Source organism: Idiotropiscis lumnitzeri, chromosome 1 (assembly GCF_059441095.1).
Source record: "Idiotropiscis lumnitzeri isolate Australia: NSW breed Sydney's pygmy pipehorse chromosome 1, RoL_Ilum_1.0, whole genome shotgun sequence".
Lineage (NCBI taxonomy): Eukaryota > Metazoa > Chordata > Actinopteri > Syngnathiformes > Syngnathidae > Idiotropiscis > Idiotropiscis lumnitzeri.
Genome location: NC_142391.1, coordinates 1,113,202 through 1,140,889, shown reverse-complemented (window position 1 = coordinate 1,140,889; position 27,688 = coordinate 1,113,202). Strand labels below are relative to the sequence as shown.

General features: G+C 44.3%; 1 protein-coding gene across 13 annotated transcripts; it reads left to right on the top strand.

Annotated features, from left to right (window-relative positions):
- The first annotated feature begins 287 nt into the window (after positions 1-287).
- mark3a (MAP/microtubule affinity-regulating kinase 3a) lies at positions 288-27,042 on the top strand. 13 transcript variants are annotated; one of them, XM_088309173.1, is made up of 19 exons: positions 288-867; positions 5,846-6,034; positions 6,786-6,839; positions 9,112-9,160; positions 10,395-10,460; positions 11,852-11,922; positions 13,130-13,186; positions 14,468-14,704; positions 14,779-14,898; positions 16,122-16,221; positions 17,423-17,535; positions 17,598-17,742; positions 18,536-18,750; positions 19,730-19,836; positions 20,027-20,161; positions 21,287-21,556; positions 22,004-22,030; positions 24,092-24,136; positions 26,200-27,042. In XM_088309173.1, the coding sequence occupies exons 1-19, from the start codon at positions 817-819 to the stop codon at positions 26,546-26,548; spliced, it is 2,400 nt and encodes a 799-aa protein (XP_088165299.1). In that variant the 5' UTR covers positions 288-816; the 3' UTR covers positions 26,549-27,042. The 13 variants fall into 13 exon arrangements, with proteins under 13 accessions (XP_088165299.1, XP_088165289.1, XP_088165280.1 ...); XM_088309163.1 differs by having other exon boundaries at positions 17,595-17,742; positions 19,733-19,836; XM_088309154.1 differs by having other exon boundaries at positions 17,595-17,742.
- Positions 27,043-27,688: the final 646 nt, after the last annotated feature.

Genomic DNA, 27,688 nt, shown 5'->3' with positions numbered 1-27,688 from the left:
TTTTTTTTTTGCGATTAATCAGTTAAAAACGTAATTGCTTGACAGCACTAACACACATACATACATCAAACTCCACTGCGTACTTGACTGAAACTAAACCGCCCAAAATATGGAGAAGTCTGTGCTTTGAAAACGAAAACATTTTTTGATGTTTTCTATATCAAAAATATTTTTGATGGAGAGTCAAATGAAGTTTTGGGCCGTCCAATTACTAAGCGCGAAAGAGTTTTGCATATTGCGTTGTCGAGTAGTGACTGTCAGTTCCGGTGTTTACAAAATATGCTTTGTCCGAGCCCCCGGGAGGTCCGTGAACGCCTCGTAATCCAGCCCAGCCGCCGAGCACGCGTAGCCATTTTGGTCGCACCTAAAATCATCCCACCGAGCTGCACGTCCACTTTGGGACGCCCGCGATGGACCGAACCAAACCGACGCCGAGAATTTACTTTGGCGAACCCGTTTAAATCCCGCCAGCCAGCTCGACGACACACCGCCGCTGCCGCCTGACATTCGGACGCTATGGCTCGTCGCTGCTAGGCGGACTTGAGAGCAAAAAAAAAAGCCCGGGGCGTTTTTTTGTGGGGTCGGTGGGGGGGGGAGTGGTGGCCGAGTAGCGCCTCGGTCAACGTCAGCCGAGTTCGCTTTTCGCTTCGCCCCAACGGGCCCGGGACGACTGGCACGGCGCTCGTGTTGCATCACTTGCTCCTTGTTAGCCACTCCAAAAGAGTTGCTTTTGCTCGGCGATCCATGCGACTGTGCCCCTCTTCCGCCGCGGTGTCACCGGATAGCGGGCTGCCTGCCTTCGCCTGAAACATCACCATGTCCACCAAAAGCCCTTTGCCCACCGTCAACGAGAAGCCCACCGAGAGTGTGAGTAGCCGTTTGTGATGTGAGGAGCTCTTCGCACGCATTTGTCGGCGTTTTGCGGGCGGAATCAGCGCGTATTTTTCTTTCACGCGCAGTTCTTAAACATTTCTGCTCCCAAACCCCCACCCCAGCTTGTTGTGAACTTGCTTTGCATTTTGGTGACAGTTGTACGGTTGGTGTCAAGTTTTGGGACGCGTTGGGAGCTATTTAGGCCCCAGCCAAACTAAACGACAGGACACTACTTTGCCTGTTGGTTTGGCAGGAGACTGGGAGATTGTGTTCTGTCTTGCGACTGGCCACGCCGGAGGACAATCAAGGGCCTCGGCCAATCGGATTCGGAAGTCGAACGTCTGAGGCTCCGCCCACTCATGACCAACAGAAAGCACCCTGCCTGATTCACTGCTCAAAACAAGCGCGACGTAATCGCACGCACTTCCGATGTGGCTCGTCAGAATAAAGCGCTTTTTTTTTATTTTTTATTAAAGCATACGCTTCTTTTTTAAATGATGTTACTAAAACGCATTCCACAAAGCAATAATTCGCACAAAAACTATTTTAAATTCTGGCACTGGTAACTGCATTGTCTACAACAAATGCTGCTTCCCGGTTATCCCAAGCATTATCACTTTGTTAAAATCTAACTGAATTTATTGTTTTCTGATTCTGATTTTTGACATGCATTTTGGGCCACAACTAATGTTGATTATCTGTTCATTTGTTAAACGAATTCAGTTAATTTTCAGCCATCATTCATTTAAAAAGCAGACTCTTAAAAACTGGAAGTGTAGAAAATGCACAAACATATTGATTACCATCCAGTGTCTGTTTTGGTCAGTAATGCGTAGACTTTACAGAATCAGGATTTTTGGTGTCGATCAGAAGGTTTGAAAAAAAACCCACCATTGATTCAATCAGAACAACTTTTGTATATATTATATAATAAACTCAGCCACAGTGAAAATGTATTGGCAAAAAAAAAATATTGACCAAAAAAAACCCCCACTAAGCATTAAATATTACATGTAATGTTTACGACGTGCATGAACATCGCCTGGCATTTAGGGTGGGGGTGATGGTGGTGGCTTTTGCTTTATCTACTTTTATGGTTGAACAGCTGTAATTTATAAACACTTACTTGCCGGCTATGCCAAGTACACCTGATCATTGTTGGTTCCTATTAGAAGCCGGCTGTGTTGTACAAGTCCTGATGCCAACAGATGGCTGTAATTATTATTTTGCCCTTGATTGTTTGTACACTTTTTACCTGGTGTGTGTGAAATGTGTGTGCGCCATCGTGGGCACATTCTCAAAGCCGTTTGGCTTCGGTGGAGACGTTCAGATTCAGAATCTGTATCAACTTATATGCAATCGCGTTGCAAGACGAGCTCGCCTCACGTTGGGCATGACAGCAGCATATCTCGTATCCTCGTCGCAAAGATTTAGTGCGTCGGTCAACAACACAACACGTTCAAACAAACACGCCAGCCGGCTGGCATCTGTGATTTGGCCGAATGTGTGTTGCCGGAAGTTCACGCAACTTACGCTGAGCGATGAAAGCCTTTTATGAATTAAAAAGATGTTCATATTAATAAATAACACATTCTATAGCGAGTTCTTTTTTTTTTATGTAAAAAAAATACGTTTCAGACCAATCAAAATAAAAAAAATAAAACTACATTAACTGTTTCGCTTTGTGATTGGCTGGTTGAGGACGCAGAAACGGAACGTCCGCCTGCCAGTGCAAGCCTTTCTGCTCTCAAGATGTGCGGCAAGGTACAATAATTCGATATCGATATGTATTGCGATAGTTGGGTGATATCAATAGAAAATGGGATCGAGAAATTATCGATCCCCCAAAAATAAATAAAAATAAAACGGAGCAGATTCGACCTATCACAAACTTCCTCCCACGGGACGAAACGGTCCGTAGCTCCAGCCCACGAGAGGTCAGAGGAAAAACGAGGCGGGCGTGCGTTGTACATTTTAAAATAAAACAAATCGGAATTCAGCCCTTTTCCTTTTTCCTTTTCAATAGTAAAAAAAAAAAAATCATAATAATTTGATATATATCAATAGGGATCGATATGACACGCATACGTGACAATATAGTTTTCAGCCATATCGCCAAGCCCCACGACAAGGCTTAAAATAGAAATAGATTTTTTCTTCTGGCTCATGGCAGCAACTCCAGACAGAACGAGGTTGTTTGCCATCAAATTTAATTTTGCGGAACCGATCAATGATGTCATTGGTGAGTGGCGCAAATGATGACGTGGTGTTTTTGTTCGCGATCAATTACAACCCATGTTGAAATCTGTATTGCGCAAGCTTTTTATAGGTCAAACTAGGGCTTGGCGATATGGCTGAAAACGATTTCGTGATGCAAGTATGTCTTATCGGTCGATATCCATAAATAGCAAATTATTATTATGATATATATTTTTTTACTATTGAAAATAAAAAGGATAAAGGGCTGAATTCTGATTTGTTTTATTTTAAAATGTAACATTTAACCTTCAAAATGAACGAGAAAAAAAATCAAATGCACGCCGGCCTCCCTTACAACGCAACTACGGGCTGTTGGGTCCCGTGCGTGTCCGCGGAGGGTTTTCATTGGCGGCTTAACTGCTACGTTCGCCCGCCTCGCTTCCTCAGAGCTCTCCTGTGATGGAACTGAACGACGTTTCGTCAAGTCGGCCAGAAAGTCGAGCTTTCGTTACCCGTTTTTTTTTTTTGTTTGTTTTGAGTCACGCTAGCTCAGCGGCGCATGCGTAAGCCTCAAGTTGCATTTCCTCAATGGGAGGGAGTTTGTGACAATTTGGGCCGTGATCGGTCGAATCTGCTCCTTTGTATTTTTCTTTTTGATCGATAATTCAGCGATACCATTTTCTATTGATATCGATCACCCAACTATCGCGATACATACCTTGTCGCCTTTCCACATTTTTGCGGAGTGACTACGCTGATAACCAACAAACACTTCCTTCAGGTGGCGTGTCTTGGAAGAGCACACGTGCCTTGTTTGGGGACGTCCTCAAGAAGTTACTTTCTTTTTTTTTTTTTTTTAACCTGAGCGGTACCTGGTCCAAGATGGAAGATAAGCCAAAAATGAAGATGCACTTCCATGAGCTTTGAGTCCTTGCTTGCGTGTCGTTGCTGATGCGTAAGAAGTGCAATCAGATGTGTTAAGCGTCGCATCTCGGGTTCAAATTTGAAGTTGACCAGCGTTTTTGGTTTGAAAAATAAATGAAAAAATATCCGCTCTTGAAAGCCCTAAACGCACCCCTCGGTCATGCCTTGCGCAGTTTCTGATTGGTTGGATTTATTCATGCAGCGATACGTTTAGAAGTAATAATTGCAGGAGAAATTCAATGCGTAAGATGCGACCAGAGTGGGATCATTTCCCTTAGAAAAAGTTGAGGAAAATATTCTGGCCGGGATGACTGCCAATCCAGTTCCGAATTTCACTCTGAAAGGCCATTTTCCCGCCACAGTTGGCAGCCTGTCGCTGCCTTGCTGCAATCGCCGTTCCCTTCCTTCCGCCCTCGCTCCCTCCCTCCTTCCTGTCCTGGCCGTCGCTTGCTTATCCGTGGGGAAGTTGCGAGCGGCGTTGACAGTCGGCAGCCGTCGTGGACATCGGTTCATCGTCAGGCGTCTGGCGCCGTTTTCCTGCGGCGACATGACCCGCTCGCAGGCAGTCAGGAGGCACTGCAGCCTCGTGAGTAAAAAAAAATACATCAAAAAAATCGCCAGCCAGACTGAAATGTCACCTGAAATAGTTTATTTTTGATTTTGCTCTAATCCGCCACCCTTTGATGTTTCCCACCATGAGTGAGTGAAGAACGTGACGTGACAAATTTAAGCTTTGAAAGTAGACGACCTCGTTTAGGTGCTCTGGCTTCAAATTGAGTTGGTGACATTTTGACGCCAACTGTGAGCTCATAAACTTTCTTTCTTTGCAACTTTTCCATGACTGTCCTTCATTAAAGCCCAAAGAAGAACTCCAATCAGAGGTTTAGTTCTTTTTGGGGACTAAAAATTCTCAGTCCCAAAAGGTCCAAGTTGTGGTCGGCCTAAAGGTGGACGTGCATCTTTTTGCGATGCAGCGTTTCAGCCAGCATGAGTTGTGATTTCTCGTTTGAAACGAGCTGACCTCCATCCGGTTTTTACCTCGTCGACCCTGCTTGCTTTTGAGAAGGACGCCAGTGCGACAAAATTAAATAAATAATCAATGTGTGGTGAGAAGCGCGGCCAGCAAGCAAGTTGACATGAGCGCTCCGACACGCAAGCGCACCAATGCGGTCGGCATCCAAGCGCTTTCTTTCTCACCCAAGCTCACTTGTGCGCCGTTTGTCTGGGCTACTTTTGTCCGAATAGGTTGACTCACTGTGCACCCAAATGCACTCTTGGCGTGAAATCCACCCCAATTGCCGTCATGGAGCGCTTCAAAATCAAATTCAATTCTTTGATAGTCGACAAGTGCCAGAATTGCACGATATCTTTTGCAATAAATAAATGATGCTTGGAATCACACATTTTACTAAGTTTTTTGTTTGTTGACATATTTTGATTCACCTGTGGCAGAATCTTGCTGTATGGCTTAACAAAATAATTGTTTCACTCCCACTAGTGGACTGCAAATTGTGTCAGAGATGGCTGAATATAGTTTTGATGCTGATACGTCAGAACAAAAAAAGTAAACATTTGTTGACCAGTGTTATGAAATTGTTGAGTAACTTGATAATGCTTGAAATGGCACATTTAAATTTATGCCAAAGCTGTACTGCATCTAAAATTATATACGGCATATTTTAACCTGGAAAAATGACCAAGATTTTCTTCAATGGTCGATACATTTTGTCGGGAATTTCACTGAAATCCAATTCCTGATTGATTGTTTTATTCTTTCCGCCGTTCACTTCCGGCAACTTGAATCTCACATTTTGGACTAACGGCAGACGTGTTTGTTCCCCCCACGCAGCACTCGTCCTCTCACGGCAACGGCCGACAGGAAGTCGGCAGTTCGCGCTCGTCTCGCTCGGGCGTACGCTCGCGCGGCTCCGAAGAACCGCAGCAGCCGCACGTGGGCAACTACCGTCTGCTCAAGACCATCGGCAAAGGCAACTTCGCCAAGGTCAAGTTGGCTCGGCACATCCTCACCGGCAGAGAGGTAAGTGCGAACGGAATTGCCAAATACAATTGGATCTATTCCATCGATTAAATAAAATAAATGAAACTAATGATAAATGACCAAAGTGCTTCCTAAAAATGTTGTTTTCTGAAAACACTGAGGCAACTTCGCTGTGCTGATTATAATTTTTTTTTTTTAAGAGCAAGGTAAGATTATTTTTTTCCACTCAATGAATTTTTAGCGCTCACAATTTTGTGTTATGTGGTGTGAAAAGTTTGAGAACTTCTCATTTAATGAAATACAAAGAAATGTGAAGTTTACGCTTTATCATTTCACATTTAATTTTTGCAATTTTAATTTAATCATTCATAACCAATTATTGAATAAGATGCATTTCTAATGTGTGTGTGTGTGTAGAGAAAGTAAGTTGTTTGTTTGACTAATATTTGTACTTCCTTGAGACTAAATCAATCCCGTCATGATTTAATGATCTGAAAGAACCCAAATGACTGAAAGGCGTTGTGATGAACCAATTGCGTGAGCGAATGAAACCATGAATTCAATTCAAATGTTTTGTATTCATTTATCTTCAAGTGTTTGTTTAATAATAAATCAAAAATGCAGTCAGGCGGGATCGGGACTGGAATGGCGAAAATCGCTTTCAATTGGTGGCCATTAAAATGCATCGCCACCCAACCCCAGAAAAATCTTTTAAAAAAACGACTGGCTACTGTTTTGTTCTTTTTTTTTTGTTCCCACGTGTGACCTTTTTCCGCCCGTCCTTGCGCAGGTAGCCATTAAAATCATCGACAAGACGCAGCTGAACCCCAACAGTCTGCAAAAGGTAAGGAGCCGACCCTTTCTAGCCACGCCCCCACTCATGAACGCGCATTTATCTGAATTATTGTTGTATTGCACCGGAGAGGGGAGCCCTCTAATCTCGTTGCACACTTGAGTACAATGACAATAAAGGGATTTCTGAGTCTGATTCTGATCATACTTGGAGTACTTTGGATTAGCGCCAACGACTGGGGAGAGTCAGAGTTGTTTTAATGTATTTTTTTACTGAAGTATCGGTGGCTGGTCTCGGCTGCCTTCAACGATCCTCGATACCTTCAAATGAGGCCGATATCGGTACCGGGGTGATTATAGTTTTGGAGTTTTAATTCTTCTTTTTTTATTTTTGTTTTGTTTTTGTAAATGTAGTTAGTTTTAATTCGTTTTCAGGGCAACTTTGTTAGTTTTTATGAGTTCAATTTTTTTTTTCAGAAACGCTATTAGTTTTCATTTAAAAAAATGTTGTGATGGAAATTAAAAAAAAAAAAAAAAAAAATAGACCAAGGCAATAATTGTGTAGTGGAAATTCAACCAAAATATTTCTTAACCGGTTCATAATACAGGTTACAGATTACTGACTTTAAATGACAAAAAGTGTCGTGCAGAGCGTTTCTAAACTTCTGAAGTTGATTTGTGGCATGAATTCCTGTTGAAAACTATTAAACCTGGGTGTGCATTGTACCTTTTTTTTTTAATTTTTCCCTATTCTTATTTTTGATGTTGTCACTTCTGTGCGACAAACATTAAGAGGACGACAACTCCCAGACGACCGTGCCGTCATTTGGAAATGAATATATTTCAAATGAACTCCCGCCGCTCGTCTTTTATATGAATTGGCAATAGAAGGAAAATACGTTTTCAATTTTAGTTTTCGTTGACTAAAATAATCTTCGTCTTTCTTTGATGGTTTTCATTGTCTTGATTTTCGCGAGTTTCGTTGTTTGTCTTGTTCAATTCAGGGCCACAGTGTGTTTGTATTTATGGTCGCTTTGGTTTGATAGTTTTTTTTATTTTTTTAATATTTTATATCAGACAAACTGTGGCGAGGATATCATGAGGCCCTTTGTCTCACGTGTTTTTGTCTGCCGGGATGGTTGGATCCTGTCAAGCATGTGTTTGCATCGCCGCTTTTTTTTTTTTTTGTGCCGCCGCCACTGTTGGTGACTGCAACCGTGCCGTGGCCCCTCCCCCTCCCCCTCCCCCTCCTCCTATGGCCCCCTTTCCCTTCAGCCAACCCGGCGGTGGTTTTCCATCAGTTTTTCCAAAGCACCATTGATTTGTAACCGTTTGGGTCCGACAGAAAAATAAATAAATAAATACACCGAGTCATGACAGCGCAGCTCGTACTCACACAAAATGCCAGGACATTTGATTTCCTCCCGTTTTATTTTAAGGACGCGACGCCGTCTTGAAAAGGTGAAATTGCTCTCGTGCCATGCTAAAAATAATCACAAGTTGCCCCCAACTCATCGTGGCTCGTCGTGCCGACAAAGAGTTGACAAATCCCCCGAGTGAGGACCCGCGTCACCACGGATTAAAGCCGCACGCTAATCCCACAGATTGGACCTTTTGTTCACATCTGCCGCGTTCCGGATGCGCCAGCGAAACGAGTCCCACTGACCCGCATTTCACAAACGAGCAAAAATGACATCATGTCAACCGATGCGCTACGCCAGGGATGGCGCCACATGGTGGCCAGGAGTGGCGGCGTCTCTTGAAACCCTGAAAATGGTGGCACGCCTTCACCCCACTCGTTTGGCGGCCGCCCTTTTTTTCTCGCAGGGCACGGCGGCGCAAGAAAAAGCAGACCGCTTGGATGGCGTAGTGCTTGCGAGGTGAAAGTCCAGATGGCCGATGAATGGAAATTGACAGCGTGAATTTGATTTTCGATCTTTAAAACGTTCTGATTGAAAAAAGGCGATTGCTGTGCAGAACGTTTGCTGACGTGAAATTCCCCAGACATGAAAGCAGCGAGCCGTTTGCGTAGCAATTGTGTCGCGTGAATGTGAGCCTGCTTCTTGCCTGACAAGCGCAAATTTGAATCTCAGTCAAAAATAATTGTGATTATTTTTTCCTTAATGGTTCATATAAGCGACCATGCAAGAATTTATTTTATTTTTTTTTCAAATGTACTTTTATCCTCCCAACTGCTTTCAAATGTGCATTTTTAAAATTTTCAATTTCCTGAGATTGCGTTTATGAGGTCATTGATGACATTTTTGGACACTTTGTTGGAGTGTTTCGCTCTCTCACTTTACTTTGTGTTTGCATTTTTTTAGCTCTTCAGAGAAGTCCGAATCATGAAGATCTTGAATCATCCCAACATTGGTAAGTGCTTCTTAAACATGCACCTGTGTCCACTTTTCCACTCATTCTCCATTTAATCCATTGAAAAAGAAACATGTTTTTGTGCGATTTAAATTAAAAAAATGTTATTTATGTTTATTTATATCTTCTTGGGGTGGTTGGTCGGTCGGTCCAAATTAGCACCGTAATGCGCTCTGCCTTTCTAATCAGCGGGATGTTAATCGGAATAAATAGGGCCCAACCAGTATGCATATATTTATATTTAGTCTTATGCTGACAGAATAAAATTCCAAGAACTGATTAATCGCCGGATGGATTTTAAACCGTATGTAATGAATAGGCACGGGCTGATTACCGGTTTGCCGTCAAGGTTTCACTAACTGCTAATACACGCTCGTCTTGAGCGCTCCCTTCTTTTCTTCTTCTTTCTTTTTTTTTTTTTTTTTTTTTGATGGGACATCTAAGCAGGGCACAATGTGATTGGCTGCTTGCAGAGTTGAATGAACGATCCGCCTCTCTGAATTGAATTGCCCCACATCAACTTTTTTTTTCTTCTTCTTCTCGGTGAGCAGTTGCACACCGAGGAGGGAGGGAGCACAGCAAGACACCGATACATTTTTGCTCTCTGATTTGTCCTTAAAAAAAGAGAGGGAGAGAAAAAAGGAGAAAAAAAATGGTGCCAGCGGGTACTAGTTAGCCCCAAGGACAACATGATTAGCCCAAGAATCTCCCTTAACTTATTTAGAAAAATTCAAACCCAAGAATGTTTTATTTATTTAATTAAATCGTTTCATTTGTAACAAATATTCTCAATTAAAAAAAAATAGAAATAGTGTTGGGAGTGTTGGGTGGGGTGGCGTTGTTTCTATTTACTCAAATATTTATAAAAAAAAAAAAAAAAAAAGCTCATTTTAGAGCTGTAATTTTCATAGCGTGACACCGCAACATTTTTGCTTTTAGCTATTTGCAAAAATCAGCAATAATTAGCCAATTTTTCATGTTTTATTATATTTTAGGAGTGAGGTGGTATTATGATTGCAGGTCATAATCTTATGTTATAATGTGGAAAAAAATGGGCAAAATATCAGCTGATATAAAGCGTTAAAATCTGCTGATTCATCCGTCGGGCCCTAATAGTAAAAATGCGGCCAAATGTGTTTTCCAGCCCACTGTGTCTATTTTTAGCCCTTCTTCCATTCGTTCATGTCCACACACGCATTTACACACACGTCTTGCGTGTTGTGCGTCCTGGCAGTCAAGCTGTTCGAGGTGATCGAGACGGAGAGGACGCTCTACCTTGTCATGGAGTACGCCAGCGGAGGTGAGCGCCACCAAAAACACCTTTTGCATCCCACGCACTTCACAAAGAGCAAAACGCATTTCATCAAAGTTTTGGGCCGTTTGAAGTCACTTAAGAAATGGGGCGGTCAAATGAATTTACTACTGAAGCCATTTGCGATGATGAACAAAATAACTCAAAGCAAAATTGAAAAACATTTTTGTGAGCGAAACAAAATCAAAACGAGAGTTCTTCCAAAAGACGAATAGCTAACTGAAAGAAATGTGCCAGTTTGCTGTCAACTTTGAGCGAGCGAAAGTCTTCTGAATCCTTCTCTCATCCCATGCGGCGTCACACTCGCGCCATCGATTAGCGGGAAAGGTCACGACGGGCAGACCGAATGTGATTATCTCCCGAGACGAGCGCGCGCTCTGATCGCATTACTTGGAAGTCAAGTCAATAGGAGCATTTGGACTTGGAACGCTTGCTCCACTGCGGCATTGCAATCAGGTGATTACCGGATTCAGACTAGTCGACAAGTTGACTAGTCGGCACGACCCGAGTCGTTCGTTCGTCCATGTCGTACTTTTCATCTGCGCCCTCGGAAGTCGACGAACGCCTTCGCAGGTTGAGCGCAAGGATTCAACTCAAGAGACGACGGTATACATCGGCTATAAAACGCCCGAGTTCGAATGCCTGATTTTTGCGCTTAAAAACGCCAACCCCAAAAAAAGTTGATAACTCATTGCCATACCTCTATGAACATGACCTGTAACTCTTAAAATTCACTTGGGTGGGAAAATTAAAATGTTTTAAACGGGGAAAATAAAAAGAAACAAACGTAATGTTGCAGAAGTGTGCACACCCTGCAGTCGCTCGGGATGTGGCTTTGTTCGGAATGAGGCTGCAAGCAACAATTATTTCAATGATACGTTTTCTTTTTGCTATTTTTTTTTTTCAATTAATCAGATAAATCCAATTTTTAAATGTCCTTCTGGTGTTCAAGCATAAATTGATTCTGATTCAATTGCCCGTTTGGTCTGTCACTTATCACAAAACGTGCTTGCATTTGTCGTGGAGTCAAGTCAGCTTTCCTGGAGGACTGCAGATATTGGCAATTGCCATCATTTGGACAATTTTGAGTCGAAATGATGAATCGGTTGTTAAAACGGTGCCGAGGTTTTTGTTCAACGATGAGTTGCTGATTAAACGTTGCACCTCTGGTTACAGTTGGGAGTCAGCACACATTTGCCATCATTAAAAAAAACAACCACTTTTTAAACCAATGTTTACGAAGGATGTGTTTTGGAACTCGGTTGTCTCCCGTTTGGCAGCAGCAGCAGCAGCTTGTGCCCTTCGGAGAGGCGGCGAACGCACACATGGGGCCAGCAGCTGTTCCCATCTTGTCCTCTTCTTCTTCTTTCTCCTTGCAGGCGAGGTCTTCGACTACCTGGTAGCACACGGAAGAATGAAGGAAAAAGAGGCCAGAGCTAAATTTAGACAGGTACGCCCGCACTGTTCTGCTTTTGCACCTCCGCACCGTCCGCCGTCAGCGGTCGCCAGGAAGCGTTGTCGTCAAAACACCGCACGACAAGTAAGGTCGGACGGCCGCTCGTCGATGAGTCGCCAAAGTCGGCTGAACTGACTTGGCTCGTTAAAAGCAAAATGTTTGTATGGAAGCGTATTGCTGCAACGCTAGAGAGAGAAAAACAAAAATCAGCGTTATAACAAGATGCCTTTGACATTTTTACGCGTCGTGGCTGGATTATAGAAGAGCAGCATCGCTACATTAGCGAGGAATGCAACTTTCTCCCGAGTAACGATTGGAATTGATTGTCCTATCGATTATTCCAAAAACAATCATTTGTGGCAGCTCTCAAGTATGTTGCCTTTAAACAAACTCTGACAAGTCCAAGTTATCCAAAAAGTTACTTGAGTAACTAAAGGCGCAAATGTAGATTACCCACCTGCAGTGGCGGGCCGTGCATTTCACACGACGGCCTTCAGTCAAGTCCGACTTGAATAAATCCCCCGCATATTGCCATCGTTTATGACAACACAGCTGGACAAATACAGAAAGTCACTTACACGCTACTGAGCGAGTGGTGGACGATCTCGCTTCTCTCGAAAGGTCCGTCTTGAAAATGGCCTCGCAAGTGTATGTGCAATTAAATCCACACTTTTTCCTCCTTCATCCTTTGTGGTTTAAAAAAGCAAAAATATGTTTTACATTTTCGAACGGTCGCCAGTGACGACTTCCGGGCGCGGTGATTCCGCATAGCCTTGCCCCCTCACGAGTGAGTAGCCAATCGCAAGACGCGTTCATCACCTTCAGCGGAAGGTTCACTGTAACCAACTCGTCATCTGATTGGCTATCGCAACTGTCAATCAACCGTTTGAGTCCCAAAACTCACACAAAAGAGACGCCCGCACAATTGTATCTGAAGGCCTCGGACGAATGGCGCGTGCGACTGGTATGGTGAAATCTGCCTGGCAACAGGACCTTGCTGAATTCTGATTGGATAAAAACTCTCAGCTGAAAATACAACACTAGGATATAATATGACATCAATGTGAAGAATAATATCGTGATTTCTTGTTACGCCGGCAGAGAAGGCCTTGAGCGCCCACCACTGCCCACCTGTGAGGAAATTAAAAAAAACAAAAAACATGGACACTCCTGCAAACGGCTTGTTTTCTTTCTGTTGCAGATCGTATCGGCTGTGCAGTATTGCCACCAGAAGCACATCGTCCACCGAGACCTCAAGGTGAGCGCACGCACGCACGTCGGATAACGAGCATGCAACGATCTGCGAGTCGGCGTCAAACCGTCTTCACGGTGCGTCGGTGTCCATTTTGCGGGGCTGCGTCTTGCATCACCGCGGACGCAGCCGCCACTGCCTCGGCCGATTCATGCGGCTGGAGACGCGAGCGGCTCGCCGTCACGCGGCCCAATGCCTCGCAGGGTGTGGCGCGTCTTCTCGGCCCATTTTGCTGCTCTCGTCCTTCTCCTGCCATCCAATTACGTCAGCGAGTCACGCGTTCAACTAGTTTACGCCGGAGCGACAGAATAGGTGGCCACTCGGCACACTCAGTTGACCTTTGACCTTTCATAAAAAGAATAAATCACTGCCACTAGTTCATCTCTGTGGCCAGTTTTGATTTAGACATCAAAATGCACGCTAACATTTTCAGAGTTTTGTTTTTTATTATTGTCACGAGACTGACAGTAGTTGAGCACCCAACCATCCTATTATATGACAGTAGATCAGTCAACATTTCAAATGGCTTGTTGCTTGTGAACAAACACACGAGACAAGCGGGCCGTGTTTCATCGGCAAAGCGGGCGTCTGCCGGGACTTCGCCCGCTTAGTGATGATTGGACTGACGGACGAAAACGCACTTCCGCCGTCCGCCTGCTTCCAGTTGACACCACTTTAGCGTCGCTAAATGTCCGAAATATAACCAGTCGGGGTTCGTGTGCGCATTCTTGCTCTTGCCCGCTTCGGTCCGTGTACGTGGCGAATCGATCGATCACATGAGCTCACGTTTGATGTCAATAAATTCAAACTATTGTGCGGAACGCAAAAGCAGTCATGTGAATTTGCATTTTGGTGGCGAGCGGTCGCCGTTTTAGACAATTTGAGCAATATTCCCTCGCGCGTCTCCCTTTTGTGACCTAGACAGAAGAAATTGGAAAAAAATAACAAGCCGAGCTCCAAAAGGGGGCGTGGCAAATTGTCATAAATCTCACCACCAAAAAAAAAAATAAATAAATAATCACTACAGGAGTGTTTTGAGGGATGGGCAGCATTTTAGTTCTATAGCACCAATTCTAATAATGATTCACATTCAATATTTGGAAGCTTTCAACAAATTGGTAGAATTGAAAGAAAAGGAGGAGGCGGGCGTCTTCCGACGGCTCAACAGCGAGATCCTCCTTCAAAAATTTGGAATGAGCAGCTACAGGGGCAGGATGCGCTGTTCTTGTCCAAGCACGAGAATAAATCTCAATATGAATATGAAGATATCTTGTGTGGCGTCTTCAGGCGGAGAACCTGCTGCTGGACGCCGACATGAACATCAAGATCGCCGACTTCGGCTTCAGCAACGAATTCACGGTGGGCAACAAGTTGGACACGTTCTGCGGCTCGCCGCCGTACGCCGCGCCCGAGCTCTTCCAGGGCAAGAAGTATGACGGGCCCGAAGTGGACGTCTGGAGTCTGGGTGTCATCCTCTACACGCTCGTCAGCGGCTCGCTTCCCTTCGACGGGCAGAACCTCAAGGTGAGACGACGTGACGGCCAAACGGGAAGTGACGGCGAAAATCGCGCCGCTGACCCGCCCGTTGGTCTTCGCAGGAGCTTCGCGAGCGCGTGCTGCGAGGGAAGTACCGCATCCCCTTCTACATGTCCACCGACTGCGAGAACCTCCTCAAGCGCTTCCTCGTGCTCAACCCGGCCAAGCGCGGCACTCTCGAGGTGAGGGCGGACGCCAAAAACGTAAATATGCTTCCTTGACGCCCGCTGCTGCCCCTCAACACGAGTGAGCGGGTTGTCGTCTGTCGAATATCGCGTTGTCCGCCGCCGCCCTCCTCCCGATCACAAGCCCCGATTCTTTCCCGATGTCGCGAGTCCGTGACGCCGTCCAGTGGGATGACCGCGTCTGACCGGAGAGAAAAAAAACAAAAAACATCCGATCAGAATCAAGTCCAAATTGGAGTCTGACTTTGATGGGAAAACGTCGTGTTAAAGCAACCGATGGCTCTTCTGGTGACCTTTTTTGTTAACTTCCGCTTCTAAAATACTAACTTTGTCTTTGTTCACTGAAATTATCTTGGTTCCAAATTTAATGTTTTTTTCCCCCCTCCAAAATAATATTTTGTTTTTGCAAAGTTACAATGATCTGCTGGTCACAATTTTTTCTTTTCATGGAAAATTTTTGTATTTTGTGCAACTTTATTCTGGTCAGATCATTTTTGAGTTTTAAAAACTGCTATTAATCCCCACAACTAAATACAATTTTATTTGCAGTACTCCTTTTTCTATGTTTGGCTACATTTTCAAAAATTCAATATTACTGCCACGGCATTTTTGTTTTTTCAAAGTACATTTTGCTCAAAAAAGAAAAAAAAAAGATTTCTTTCTTTGTTCATAAATCAAATTCTCATCATAGTATTGCCGTTTTCTCAAAATGGCAGCTACAAAAAAAGTCTTTTTGTCGGATTACAATTTTCTTTTTTTTTTTTTTGTGCCCTAATATGAGAAAGGAATGAAACACTTTTAACCAGCCATGACACAAAAAAGTGTTGAATCTTTAAAACCTATTTATGCAGTTTATATCTTACATTTGTTCTAAGGATTATTTGATTCGTTTTTTTTTTAAATTTTTTTTTTATTTATTCTCCCCCCTCTTGTTGGTTAATGTACAAAGTAAACTCAAATGGGGCACGCGCGTTCTCCGTACTGGCGTGTGGCACTCGTGCATCCCGCCAAAACACGTTCCTGCTTGCATCGGCGCAGGATCGATGATAATTACTTGTTCTCCTGGCTGATTAAAATCTCCCCGAGACATTGATCGGATCAGCGGGACACCAAAACAAACGTGGGCGTCAACCGGGAGAGGTCGTGCGGCAGGACACGTTTGGGATCGTACGGCATCATCCACAATCGAAAACTACGCTTTGACTTTGTGTTTGATGCAGCAAATCATGAAAGATCGATGGATCAATGCCGGCTCCGAAGACGACGAGCTGAAGCCTTACGTCGAGCCCGTGCTGGACATCACGGATCAGAAGAGAATAGGTAATAAAAAAAAAAATTCAAATGAACCAAAATGTGGGCCTCAAACTTTCCGTGTCCTTTTGGGACGGGACCTCTTGAGTGTTTACTCGTGCCAGAAATGTCGACCAAAAGGCCAACCGTCTGCTACTTTCAACATCCTGATGGGGGCACTTAGCTAAAAGTTGCCTTAAAAAGATCTAAGCACTTTGAAATTTGTGTTGGTTCAACATGATCTTAGTGTTGCGTAAGAGGTGTGCTATGGTGGCCTGGGGCGGCGCTCGCTCGCTCTCGCATATTCCAGCGGCCAAGAAGAAACGTGATGATGAAAAAGTAAACACAATCTGTTGCCCCCCCCCTCCCCGAAACGTCGTGTCCTGGATAAGGGCTTAATGAGAGCGTTTTACGTAACGGCATCTGCGCGAGGGGAGCTTCGACAAGGCGGAGACGAATCGCTCCCTTCTCAATAATGCACGGAACGCGTTGGACCATTGCAAAAGCGTCGGTCCACATAACGTGCAACGATGGGCGGCTTTTCAGAGGCTCACCTCATCCTCCACCGTTACATCAATGCGAGTATTTCCAGTAAGTAAACGGCGCCATCATCTGGAGCAGGTCGTTTTTTTTTATTTTTGTCATGTCAGAACAGAAACATTTGAAATAAAGATTTGACCTCAAAAATAGCTTTTAATTGAATGTATTCACATAGCAACAGCAATTGAATAATGAATTTATTCCAAATAAAGTGAAAAATAGTCGTCAAATAAACAATTGTGCAAACTTGTTTAAAATATGATTTATTAAAGACATCAACCAATCAAATTGGTTGGTTACTGGATGTCAAAAATTTCAGGCTTCAAAATTAATTGATTAATCGACAACTATTTTAATGCTCCAGTGATCATCTGCAGCCATTATTTAAATTCAAATCAACTTCAGAGAGATTAGCTATCAGATGTGTTAGTCAAAAGCGGCGAATGAATGTTAAAAAAAAAAAAATGCTTTTATGGCTTCATTTGATTTAATCAGTTGTTTTTTGTAGTCGGAAAGTGACTGCAAATTAGTGCAGTAAGAAAAAAAAAACAACAAAAAGACGTGTTCATTTTGCCTAAAATATTCTGAATTTTCCAACTGCTATCCCAATGGTGTGGTTGCCTAAATCCTTTTTGAACATTTTGGTCGAACAAGGAAACGGCAGCTGCAATTTCTGCGTGTGCGTGTGCAGATGTGATGGTGGGGATGGGCTACAACCTGGACGAGATCCAGGAGTCTCTGGCCAAGATGAAGTACGACGAGATCACCGCTGCCTATCTGCTGCTTGGCAGGAAGGCCTCCGAGGTAAGCGCCCGACCGTCGGCGAGGGTCGGCCCCTTCTTGACCTTTGACCCCGCCCCCAGCAGGAACCCGGTGAGTCGGCGTCCAGCAGCAATCTGTCGCTGGCCAAGACCAGACCCAACAGCGAGCTCAACGGCCAGTCGCCCTCGCACCTCAAAGTCCAGAGGAGCGTGTCGTCCAACCACAAACAGCGACGCTACAGCGAACAAGGTGAGCGCTCCAAATTTCTCATTCTTCACTTAAGTCGTAGACAAAGTCGAACCGATACAAAGTAATCGCGATCGGCTGGATTTGCAACGCCCATATATTCGGATTGAAGAAACAAAGTTGCTCAGTTTGTCCACCAGGTGGAGCTCTGACCCCCTTCTATTTGTTTATTTTTTATTTTTTTAATATAGTTAACATTTTCATCTGACTCCCTTCTTTCCAATACGCATCTTTTCAGCAGTGACGTGCTTCTCATGTCACATTGCCGTTATTTACATCAATGGCCGATTAGAAGGTTAGGTTAGAAGCACCTGGGTATGAAATCTTCTGCTCACTGTCAGCAACAAGTGGGAATGGAACGTGCATCTTCTTCACCATCCACTAAGTTTAACCGCAAGGGCAAACAGGAGAAACTTTGTTGAAAGTTTTAGCGCTTGTGGGACAGGACAAAATTGTTTAGAAAGAAAAAAAAAATTCAAAAAGCTCTGTCAGACAAACGAGTATGAAAACAGTTAATGTTCAGTTTAATTTCCATCTTGGTTATTTTCGTCATTATATATTTAAAACTAATTGGCCAATTATTTACTTATCACATTTTTTTCCTGTCAATTGTCAAAATGAGCACAGGCTTTGCAAAAATCCTCAATAGTTTTGCTGACCCTTGTGAGGAGAAGCGGTAGACACAATGGATGAATATAGCCCGCGTTACTCTGCGTTGCCGTGTTTTGTTTTGTTTTTTTAATTAATTTAAACGAAGCTGAGTTTGTGCAATTCACAATGTGCCCGCCTTCTCCAGCGGGCCAGAACGCAACAGCCGGCTCGGCCCACCCCAAGCGCAGTCAGACCGCCGCCGTCGACAACGCAAAGGACGACAGCGGCGTCCAGCTGCGCAAATCGGGAGCCCCGGGGAGCCGCGGCGCGCCGCCCGCCAGCCCGCTGCTAGGCAACGCCAACAACCCCAACAAGGCCGACATTCCCGACCGCAGGAAAGCCAGTGCGGCCGGGCACGCTGTGAGTAGACACAAGCCCATCGTGTCACTCAAGTATCACCTCGGACGCTCAGTGGGCGCAATCACTTTTCACGACACGTTTGTTCAACCATTAAGAGCGAGCTCGAGCCGTTTGCAATGCTCAAAGTTGCTCGAAACTCGTACAAAGAACAGCCACACGTGTGGACGTGTAGTTGGGATTTCGTCGCCGGCCATACCGTAATCCAGGGGTGGGCAAACTTTCGGCGGGCCTGATTAAAACGTTTAATGGGCCGCATGTGGCCCACGAGCCGTAGTTTGCCCACGCCTGCCGGAATCTGACGCCTAAAATCTGAAGTTACAGAGACTTTTTACAAGAAAAACCGTTAAGTTAAAAAATATCCCACTTGTGAAAAAAATAACGCAATTCTTTGAGAACAAATTTGTCATTTTCAAAGAAGGAACATGTGGAAAAAATAATTATTCGCGAGGTAGGAATTGTGCCACAGAAGTTGTACAGTTTACCAAAATTATAAATGATAGTATTATAATTCTTTTGTAATTTCATAAAAGTAAGAATAATTTGGGGTCAATTTTACAAGCGGAAACAACGTTTAATTATATACAATCATCAATTTGCCAGAAAATGTCAATAAAGTTGTAAATTTAGGATAAAAAGGTTTTGGAAACATAATTGTTGCATATTTAATTAAAAAGCCTGAATTGAATGGATAAATTGTAAATTAGAAATGAAGAAAGTTATAACCTGACGGAAAAAGTACAAATTACGATTTTATTTTATTTTTTTAAACAAAACAGACATTTCAAACAAAGTAACGACAATCAAAATCAGACCACTGTAAAATCCGTCTTTCATTATGTCACACGAGCTCCCGCCGGTGTACCTAATAAGCTGTCCGGTGGGCGATACGTCGGCCGATTTGCGAGTGCCGAAAGATTCATCCGACGCATCGGCGCGCTTGGCCGTCGACGTGTCAGTCACGTGGCTCGCGTTTCCCCAGCAGAACAACACGGCGTCGGCGGGGATGACGCGCCGGAACACGTACGTGTGCAGCGACCGCAACAACGCCGACCGGCTCTCCGTCATTCCCAACGGGAAGGAGAACAGGTGAGAGCGCCGACTCGGATTTTGCCATCTTGGTTTTTTTTTTTTTTTGTTTGTTTGTTTTTTGTTTCTTTGGCGGGGCGGCGGGAATCGCCTTTCTTTTCTGTCATCTTTGCTTTTCTTTTACGATCTTGTTTTATTTCTGCCCGTGCCGCGGGGGGGGGCCTTGTGCTGGGGTTGGGGGGGCTATCAGCACGAGCTCCATAGGCCGCGCCGCCAGCCCCTCGCCCTCCTTGAGGTGCCCGACGGTCGGCCACTTGTACGCTTGCCAGGCGGGCTGGGCCACACTGCCGCACTCCTACTACGCGCTGGACTACTGCTCGGCCAAGTAAGACCACGACGGGTGTGGGGGCGGGGAGGGGTTGTGGTGACCCCCGCGCCCCACAAGTGCAACCTGCCCATCTCCTGATGTCGGCCCCTCGCCAACCCGCACGTCAAACCGCTAAAAGCTCTCCCCCCGGTCACAATCTGGAATGACGTGTCGCTTCGTCACCACGCTGATGCGTCAACAGCCTCACAATGTTTGAATTCGAAACGGAAAGAGTCCTTATTTTGTAAGAAATTATCTCAAATTTTAAGGGGAACAATTTGCACTCTGAGGAGAAAAAAATAATTAGTCATTCAAAAAAAAAGTCTTAATTTTGCAGGAAAATAGTTTTTTTGTTTTTAAGGGGGGGAAAAGGAACAATTTTAGACGAGTGTGAATTTGCAAGAGTTGTGAAAAATCAAATTAAAATAAAATTACGCTGGAAAAAGTTGGAAGCTTAGGAGAAAACATATAAAAAAATAATAATAATAATTTTCAGGTTAAGGACTCGGATGTGAAAAGTTTGTTCTGCATTTAGCAACAGTCTTCAAGTATTTCACTTTTGGACAAAAAGTAATTTTTCGAGAGTGAATTTGATGAGTTTTTAATTTTTAATTGCCGATATCACTTTCAAGTTGTTGGTGATGGAAAACGTCGTCATTTAAAGTCGTTTCTAATGACACAATATTGTCAGAGAAAATTGTCATTTTAGTCGCATTTCTTTTTTTTGGGGGGGGGGGGTCCTAAAATGTTCTAATTTCACATTGGGGAAAAAAATCTGAAATGCATGAGACCGAATTGTAATCTCACTTAAGTTTGATCAAATGAGTCTTAAGCTCGATAACAAATAAATGCATCATTATTTTAAGAGTTGCGTATATTTTTATGTTCCTACATTTGCAACCAAAATGTAACCCCGCCCTCTTTTCTGATTGGCTGTTTTTCAGCGTGTTGAGATGCGAATAGACATCCACGTGACACCCCATCAGGTGTTGAATTGTGTCTGGTGATTTGTCAGTATTTTGTTTTGTTTCACTTTTCATTCTCCTCCTGATCTTTCCGTCTTCCTCTGCCTTCAACTTGCCCCGCCCCCCCCCGTCCTTGAAAACGCCATGTGACCTTGCGTGTGCGTGTGTCCGCCCCCAGCGTGTCGGTGTCTCCGGGCGGACAGCGCAACCCGGTGGCGTCCACTCACAGCGTGACCAACGCGGCCACGCCCGAGCGTCTGCGCTTCCCCCGCGGCACGGCCAGTCGCAGCACCTTCCACGGCGGGCAGCTGCGCGACCGCCGCACCGCCACCTACAACGGGCCGCCCGCTTCGCCCACCCTCTCGCACGACGCCTCGCCGCTCTCGCAAGCGCGCAGCCGCGCCACCAGCAACTTGTTCTCCAAGCTCACCTCCAAGCTCACGCGCAGGTAAGATCAACTTGCGCCTTTCTTTTTTTTTCCTTTCCCAGGCCAGTCCGCACAAAGCCTGGCACGATGATGTCATGCAGCAGGTGACGGACAAAGTGCGTCAGCGGCCACTGCCTGCTCGCAAAAAATAAAAAAAATTAAAAAGCTGTCCAGGCGTAGCGCTTAGCTTAGCATAATTAGCGCTCAGGTAGGCCTCGTTGGATTGTACAAACTTTGCGCTTGACCAAGTCTTTAATTTTTAAGATGCTTAATTTGGCTTTGCGTCGTTCACTACATAAAATTTTATTGCAGCCATTTACAAACGTCTTTTTTTTTTATTTAAAATTTCAAACATATTGGATAATAATGGAATCTTTGCGTTTGGGCTTTTCCCCGTAGTCCTGCTGTGCCTTCCTCGTTTTGACTCTTATCTCTCTCTCTTGTTCTTCTTGTCTGGTTCTGTTGTAGAAACATGTCATTCAGGTTTACCAAAAGGTAGGAACAGCACTGCCTGCGCTGTCGCACGCCACTAACACGCTGCCCGGCTGCACACACACACACACACACACACACACACACACACACACGCTACACGTTACATGGTAGTTTCATAAATTTGCCATCTTTGCAGGGAATTCACGGTAGATTATCTTTTTGTTTTTTTTGTCCATTGGAGTTCTGGTGTCGAGCAAATTTGGTTTTCCAATGACGTTATAGTCCGACATTTTCCTGAAAGTTGACAGCAATTTTCAGTGAGCTTTTCTTTTTATGATATGAACCACACAATAAAAAGAATAAAAGATGCCTATAAAATAAAATAAAACAAACATCCAGTGGCCAAATAAATGGCAGTGCAACTACTTTTCAAGTCATGGAGTAAAGGACAAAAAATTAGAATAAATATTCAAGTACACCAAGCCAGTCAAAAAAAATGACAGCACGGAAGAAAAGAAATCAGTAGCGGTCAGTTAGAGTCTCGTTGAAGCATAAAACTTGGAACACAAATTGCGCGTGCGCGGTGTCGTCAAAGAAGGAAATGTGCAGGTGGTCATCATCGCCACCACTTAAAGTCATTCAATAAATGCAAACAATTTAATAGCAGCGCGTGAATGACGCACTCCAAGCCGAAGAGCGTTTGCTTCAAGGCTATGACATATACCGAAAATGTTTGGACGAAGATAAAAAGATGACAACTTCCTCACTCAACAGCAAAGGAGTTTGGTATAAAAGTGGAACGATTCCAGCCGACGGCCACAAGAGGGCGCAAAAAAAACTGTCACAAGATGAGACAAATCCAAAGGGGCGTGGCGAACATGAGGCAGGAAGTTAGTTGTCAGGCATGTTGCCACGGTTACGAGGAATAATCTGTCGGGTTTGTTTCTGGCAAATGGCTGCAAATCATCGCTAACCTCGCTCTGTCCCCTGGTGGCCACGCCGAGTACATGCTTAGTCTTTTCACCTTTTTTTTTTTTTTTTTTTGGTGAGTCGTCGTGGCTGCAGGAAAGATACATGACAAAACAACGCAAAAATCTGTACATTTTTTACACTCATAATTGCCATAAAAAATGTGAATAAGTAAAAAAAATGGATGGGGAATTTGGACAAAAAAATATAGTGAACAAGCAGGTTTTCACCAAATAAAAGGGGATCGGTTCCCCCAAAATCCACAAATGGCAAATTTGCAGGGGTCTGGTCGACTGTGAAAATAATCAGACTCAGAATGCCTTTTATTGTCTTTGGCATAAAAAAAAATCCATGTAAACAGGATCTTTAACAAAATAACAATTCACACGGTTTAACAAGCACAGCGGATGTTTACGTCCAATAAAAATGTCAACTTGATTCTCGTACAAAACAAAATGAACCGTTATTTGTGTTCTAATTTCCCGCTAATTTCTTTGGCACCTTATGAAAAGCACTTTGTTACAGCTCCAGCTGATATGAAATGCGCTCTAGAAATAAACTTGTATTATATTGTAACATTACATGTCATGAAACTTCAATAAGCAGTGTGCTTCTCCTTCTGGTATGGGAACTTTGGCCACCAGGGGGCAGTGTAATACTTGCAAAATAAATACAAGAAGCGGTTGCAACTAGTTACTGTTCAGGGTAGTTAAAAAATATAATGCCTGGAAGTATTATATTGTCTGTCTACATGTTGCTGCGCCGTTTGTGTTCAATTTATTATTATTTTTTTTAATCAATTGTGGCATCAATGCTCGATTTTGGTCGATCGTTTGTCTGGAAGTCTCCACGAGCAGTTACGAGGAGCCGAACAAAGGAGACGCGGGTGTTTTTGTTGTGGAAAAACAAATTGATAGACACGTGATCGTTTTGGTCCCCGGTACCGGTAACAGTTTGTTGTAAAAGGGGCATCGTGCAAGAACTTGCTTGTTGAACGTTGCACTTTTTTTCTCTGTCGTTGTGAGCCTCGTGGAGCGTTTTTTGTTTGTCGTCTTGTCGTTTGAACGCGAGTGAAGCTTCAACAAAGATCCACATCTTCTTTTTGTTCTTGTCTTCTTCTTCCTCATCTTCGTCCTCTCACACGTCCCTCAGAGTCTCCACAGAGTTTGAGAGAAACGGGAGACTCGAGGGCTCAAGGTGAGCTTACTCAGGAAAAAAAAATCAAAAACTTCCCGTCAGGCGCCACCAGCCCCTTTCACGCAGCCACGATGCAAAAAGTGACGCGTCAAAAGTGGAATGGCGGAGCTGCGATCGCAGCTTTGCGTGGTGTGTGTGTGTGTGAAAGTGGCTAATCACGTCAAATAAAATCCTGGACAATTGTTTTCAGCATAAAGGGGCTGGAGAAGGAAGGAGTCAAGTGTGAAACTTGAATCCCCGTCCTGGGACACTACCATCATCTCACCTTTATGAAATGGCGGGAAATTGGTCGACTGACCTCACTACCCGATTATCTTGTACCTTTCACACAGTTTCCGCCAAATTGCTCCGCTAGTTCTAACAAGAGTTTTACACAGACCACAGCAAAGGTGGAGAAAAATTCAGATAACCGATTTAATGCGCCGCTCATTTTAAATATCTATAATAAATATCTGAACTTTTTGGTTTGCTTAATGCTTCCAACAGCAAAGATATGAATTACAAGCAGGCCTGTTTTAGGAGAAAATAAAAATATATTGTTTAATTCGACCGATTACGAAACGGGGCAAGTTCCGCCGATAAAATTGGCGGACCGATAAATCGGTTGTGCCTACTTAAAAATAGCTAGTTGCATGTAGCCCACTTCTCCTCGTTGGACTGTATTTGAATGCTCCCACTTGTGCTCAAGAATGGACACGACGCGAGCGCACAGAAGCCAACGCTTTCTTTCTGACACCCACGTCACTCACCAGGTCAGGCCTGCCTTTTAAAGTCACACACACCTACAGGAATGAAATGGGGAAAATGGCGCCCCCAGTTGGTGGACAACAAGAAGAGGTGCATCTCACCAGCTCATTTTGATGTTTAAGGCAAAATCCGAATCGTCGGTGCGATAATCGCTTTGAAAAATATTGGATCAAAATACCTGACTGAAAGTCGGCAAATTCACATCTCAACACCGCGTTCTATATCTTTCGCACGCAAAATCCAACGTTGGCCCCTTTCGCGCCGCCCACCAAAAGCGCAAAAAATACAAAATAGCATGTCAAGAGTTGACGCCCAAATTTGGCGGCTTCAGAGACCGCAACAGGTGTCATGGTGGTCGTGTGAATTGTAGCCCCGCCCCCGACACCGCCCTTTTGTGTTGAACGCAGACAGCCAACTGGTGAATAAACGCCAGCTCACCGGCTCCGTCCCTGATGTGACAATTTTGCATCAAGCCAGCGTGAAAGGGGCTTCGGTGTCCATACCGCTCCCTCATTATCCATTCCTTTTTTATATTTTTTTAGACGTCCGGATTTTCTCTTGCCCTTTTTGTCTTGTTGATGTCGATGCCGGCGCACAATTCTGTTTTTTTGGGGGGGGCGTACTTATTCTGCATGTCGTTGTGTCACCCCCTTACAAACAAACCGCCCTACCCCCTTTCATGCCTGCTGCAGCATGGTCCGTCTTGAGTTGATAAATTCTTCCAGATTTTTCATTAGCTTTCATTTTTTTCATGATGCAAGAAACCAAAACAAGCTCGGCTCCTCCACTTGGGAAAATGAACATTGCAAATGATTGATAATTGCTGCAAATTAAAATGTTGTCGCCACATTTGAGCATTTTGCAGCCACGAAATAATCTTGGCCACGAGTTAACATTTTGTGATCATCAAATTGTATTTCCTGGTCACAAATCAGCATCTTGTGGCAAAAAAAAAAAAGTGTTTTTGCGGTCACAAATAATTTTGGATTCAAGTTAACATTTTCATTCATTTGTATTTTGTGGCCATGAATTAAAATGTTGTTGCCAAATTTTCACTGTGTGGTCACAAATTCTCATTTTGTAGCTACAAATTTAGCATTTCATGACCACAAATGAGCATTTTTGTGCTAATTCCGTAAGCATTTTTTTTTTGTTCCATAAATCATTTTGTGGTGGCAAATTAGCATTTTGTGGCTTCTAATTCAACTTTGTGGGCACATTTTGTGTTGCTGCCCACTTGTGTGTGCGTGTGTGTGTGTTTGCTTGCGCCTGCGCGTTTGCGATGTTTGACATGGCGCCGTGGCGTGTGTCCGCAGCCGCCACGTGCCCGGCGGGGAGGCGAAGGGCGAGGGCAAGGACGGCAAGCCGCGCTCGCTGCGCTTCACGTGGAGCATGAGGACCACCAGCTCCATGGAGCCGGGCGACATCATGCGGGAGATCCGCAAAGTGCTGGACGCCAACAACTGCGACTACGAGCAGCAGGAGAGCTTCCTGCTGCTTTGCGTGCACGGCGACGGGCGCGCCGAGAACCTGGTCCAGTGGGAGATGGAGGTGTGCAAGCTGCCGCGCCTCTCGCTCAACGGCGTGCGCTTCAAGAGAATAACGGGCTCGTCCATGGCCTTCAAGAACATTGCCTCCAAGGTGGCCAACGAGCTCAAGCTATGAGGAGGCGCCGCCCGCCTGCCGCCGCCGCCGCCGCTAGCCAAGTTGTACAATCATCCAGTAGCAACTTCCCAAATGCCTCCTTTTATAAGAAACAAAAAAAGACCAGAGAAGTATGTAATGATTCATAATCATGTACCTTTGTTTCCTTTTTGGCCAATAATCACTCAACCGCTGACTGATAGCTCGTTCTGGCCACACGGGGGCGACATAGTTGGTTGATTTGTGTCCTGCTGTGAACGCGGACACAAAAGAAGAAGAATTTCTAGTCTTATTTATTTTCTCTTTTCTCTACCCACTTCCTAAATAAGATTAAAGTCACCATGTAGCTTTTTTTTTGTTGTTTTCTGTGTAAATATCTCACTGCAAATACTGTTTTTTCTTGTTTCGTTTTGTGTTTGGGTTGTAAAAGTGGGGGGGGGGAATGGCGGCGAGCAGCACACGCGTTCGTTTAAGGTCACATGACCATGACTTTATTAAACGTGCTCAAGTGGCAACTGGAAACCAAGCTTTTCATTTCTTCAACTTCAAATTTTACGGCATTTAGTAAAGTGTCTCAATACTTTTGGTCGAATTTGGTCCATTTTGCCTTTGCGCTTCCTGATCTTTTAGTCCACCTCCTGTTGGTATTTCGTGGTGATTGACTTCGCATTAGTCAGCACGATGTGAAGGTATCAAGCCCTCGCGAAGGCTGCACTGATACTTAACGCCCAATCCAAAAAGCTGACTTGAGTAAATCTTCCTTGGCAGCTCCACACCTCGCCAAATCATTTGTCTCCGAAAGAAAGGTTCACAATTCTTTTGTCGTCGTGTGTCACACTTGAACACGTCACGGGAGTCGATCCCAGCTGACTTCTGACGGGAGGCCGACGACACCCTCAACTGGTCGTCGTCACTGAGCGGGAACCGATCCAACGACGCCCGCACACAAGTCAGGCGAGTGGCCCGTGACGTCATCTGCCGTTTTTGTCCTTGTAGAGAATGACATTTTCGATACAAGTACGACATGTATATACCACAAAATAAAAAAGTGATACCAAACAATGGCCACATTTACTTTAGTTCAAATTGCACATTTTGTCACCTTTCACATCTTGTACATTTTTTTTGGGGGGGGGGGGGGTACCAATCTTTCAGTTAGTG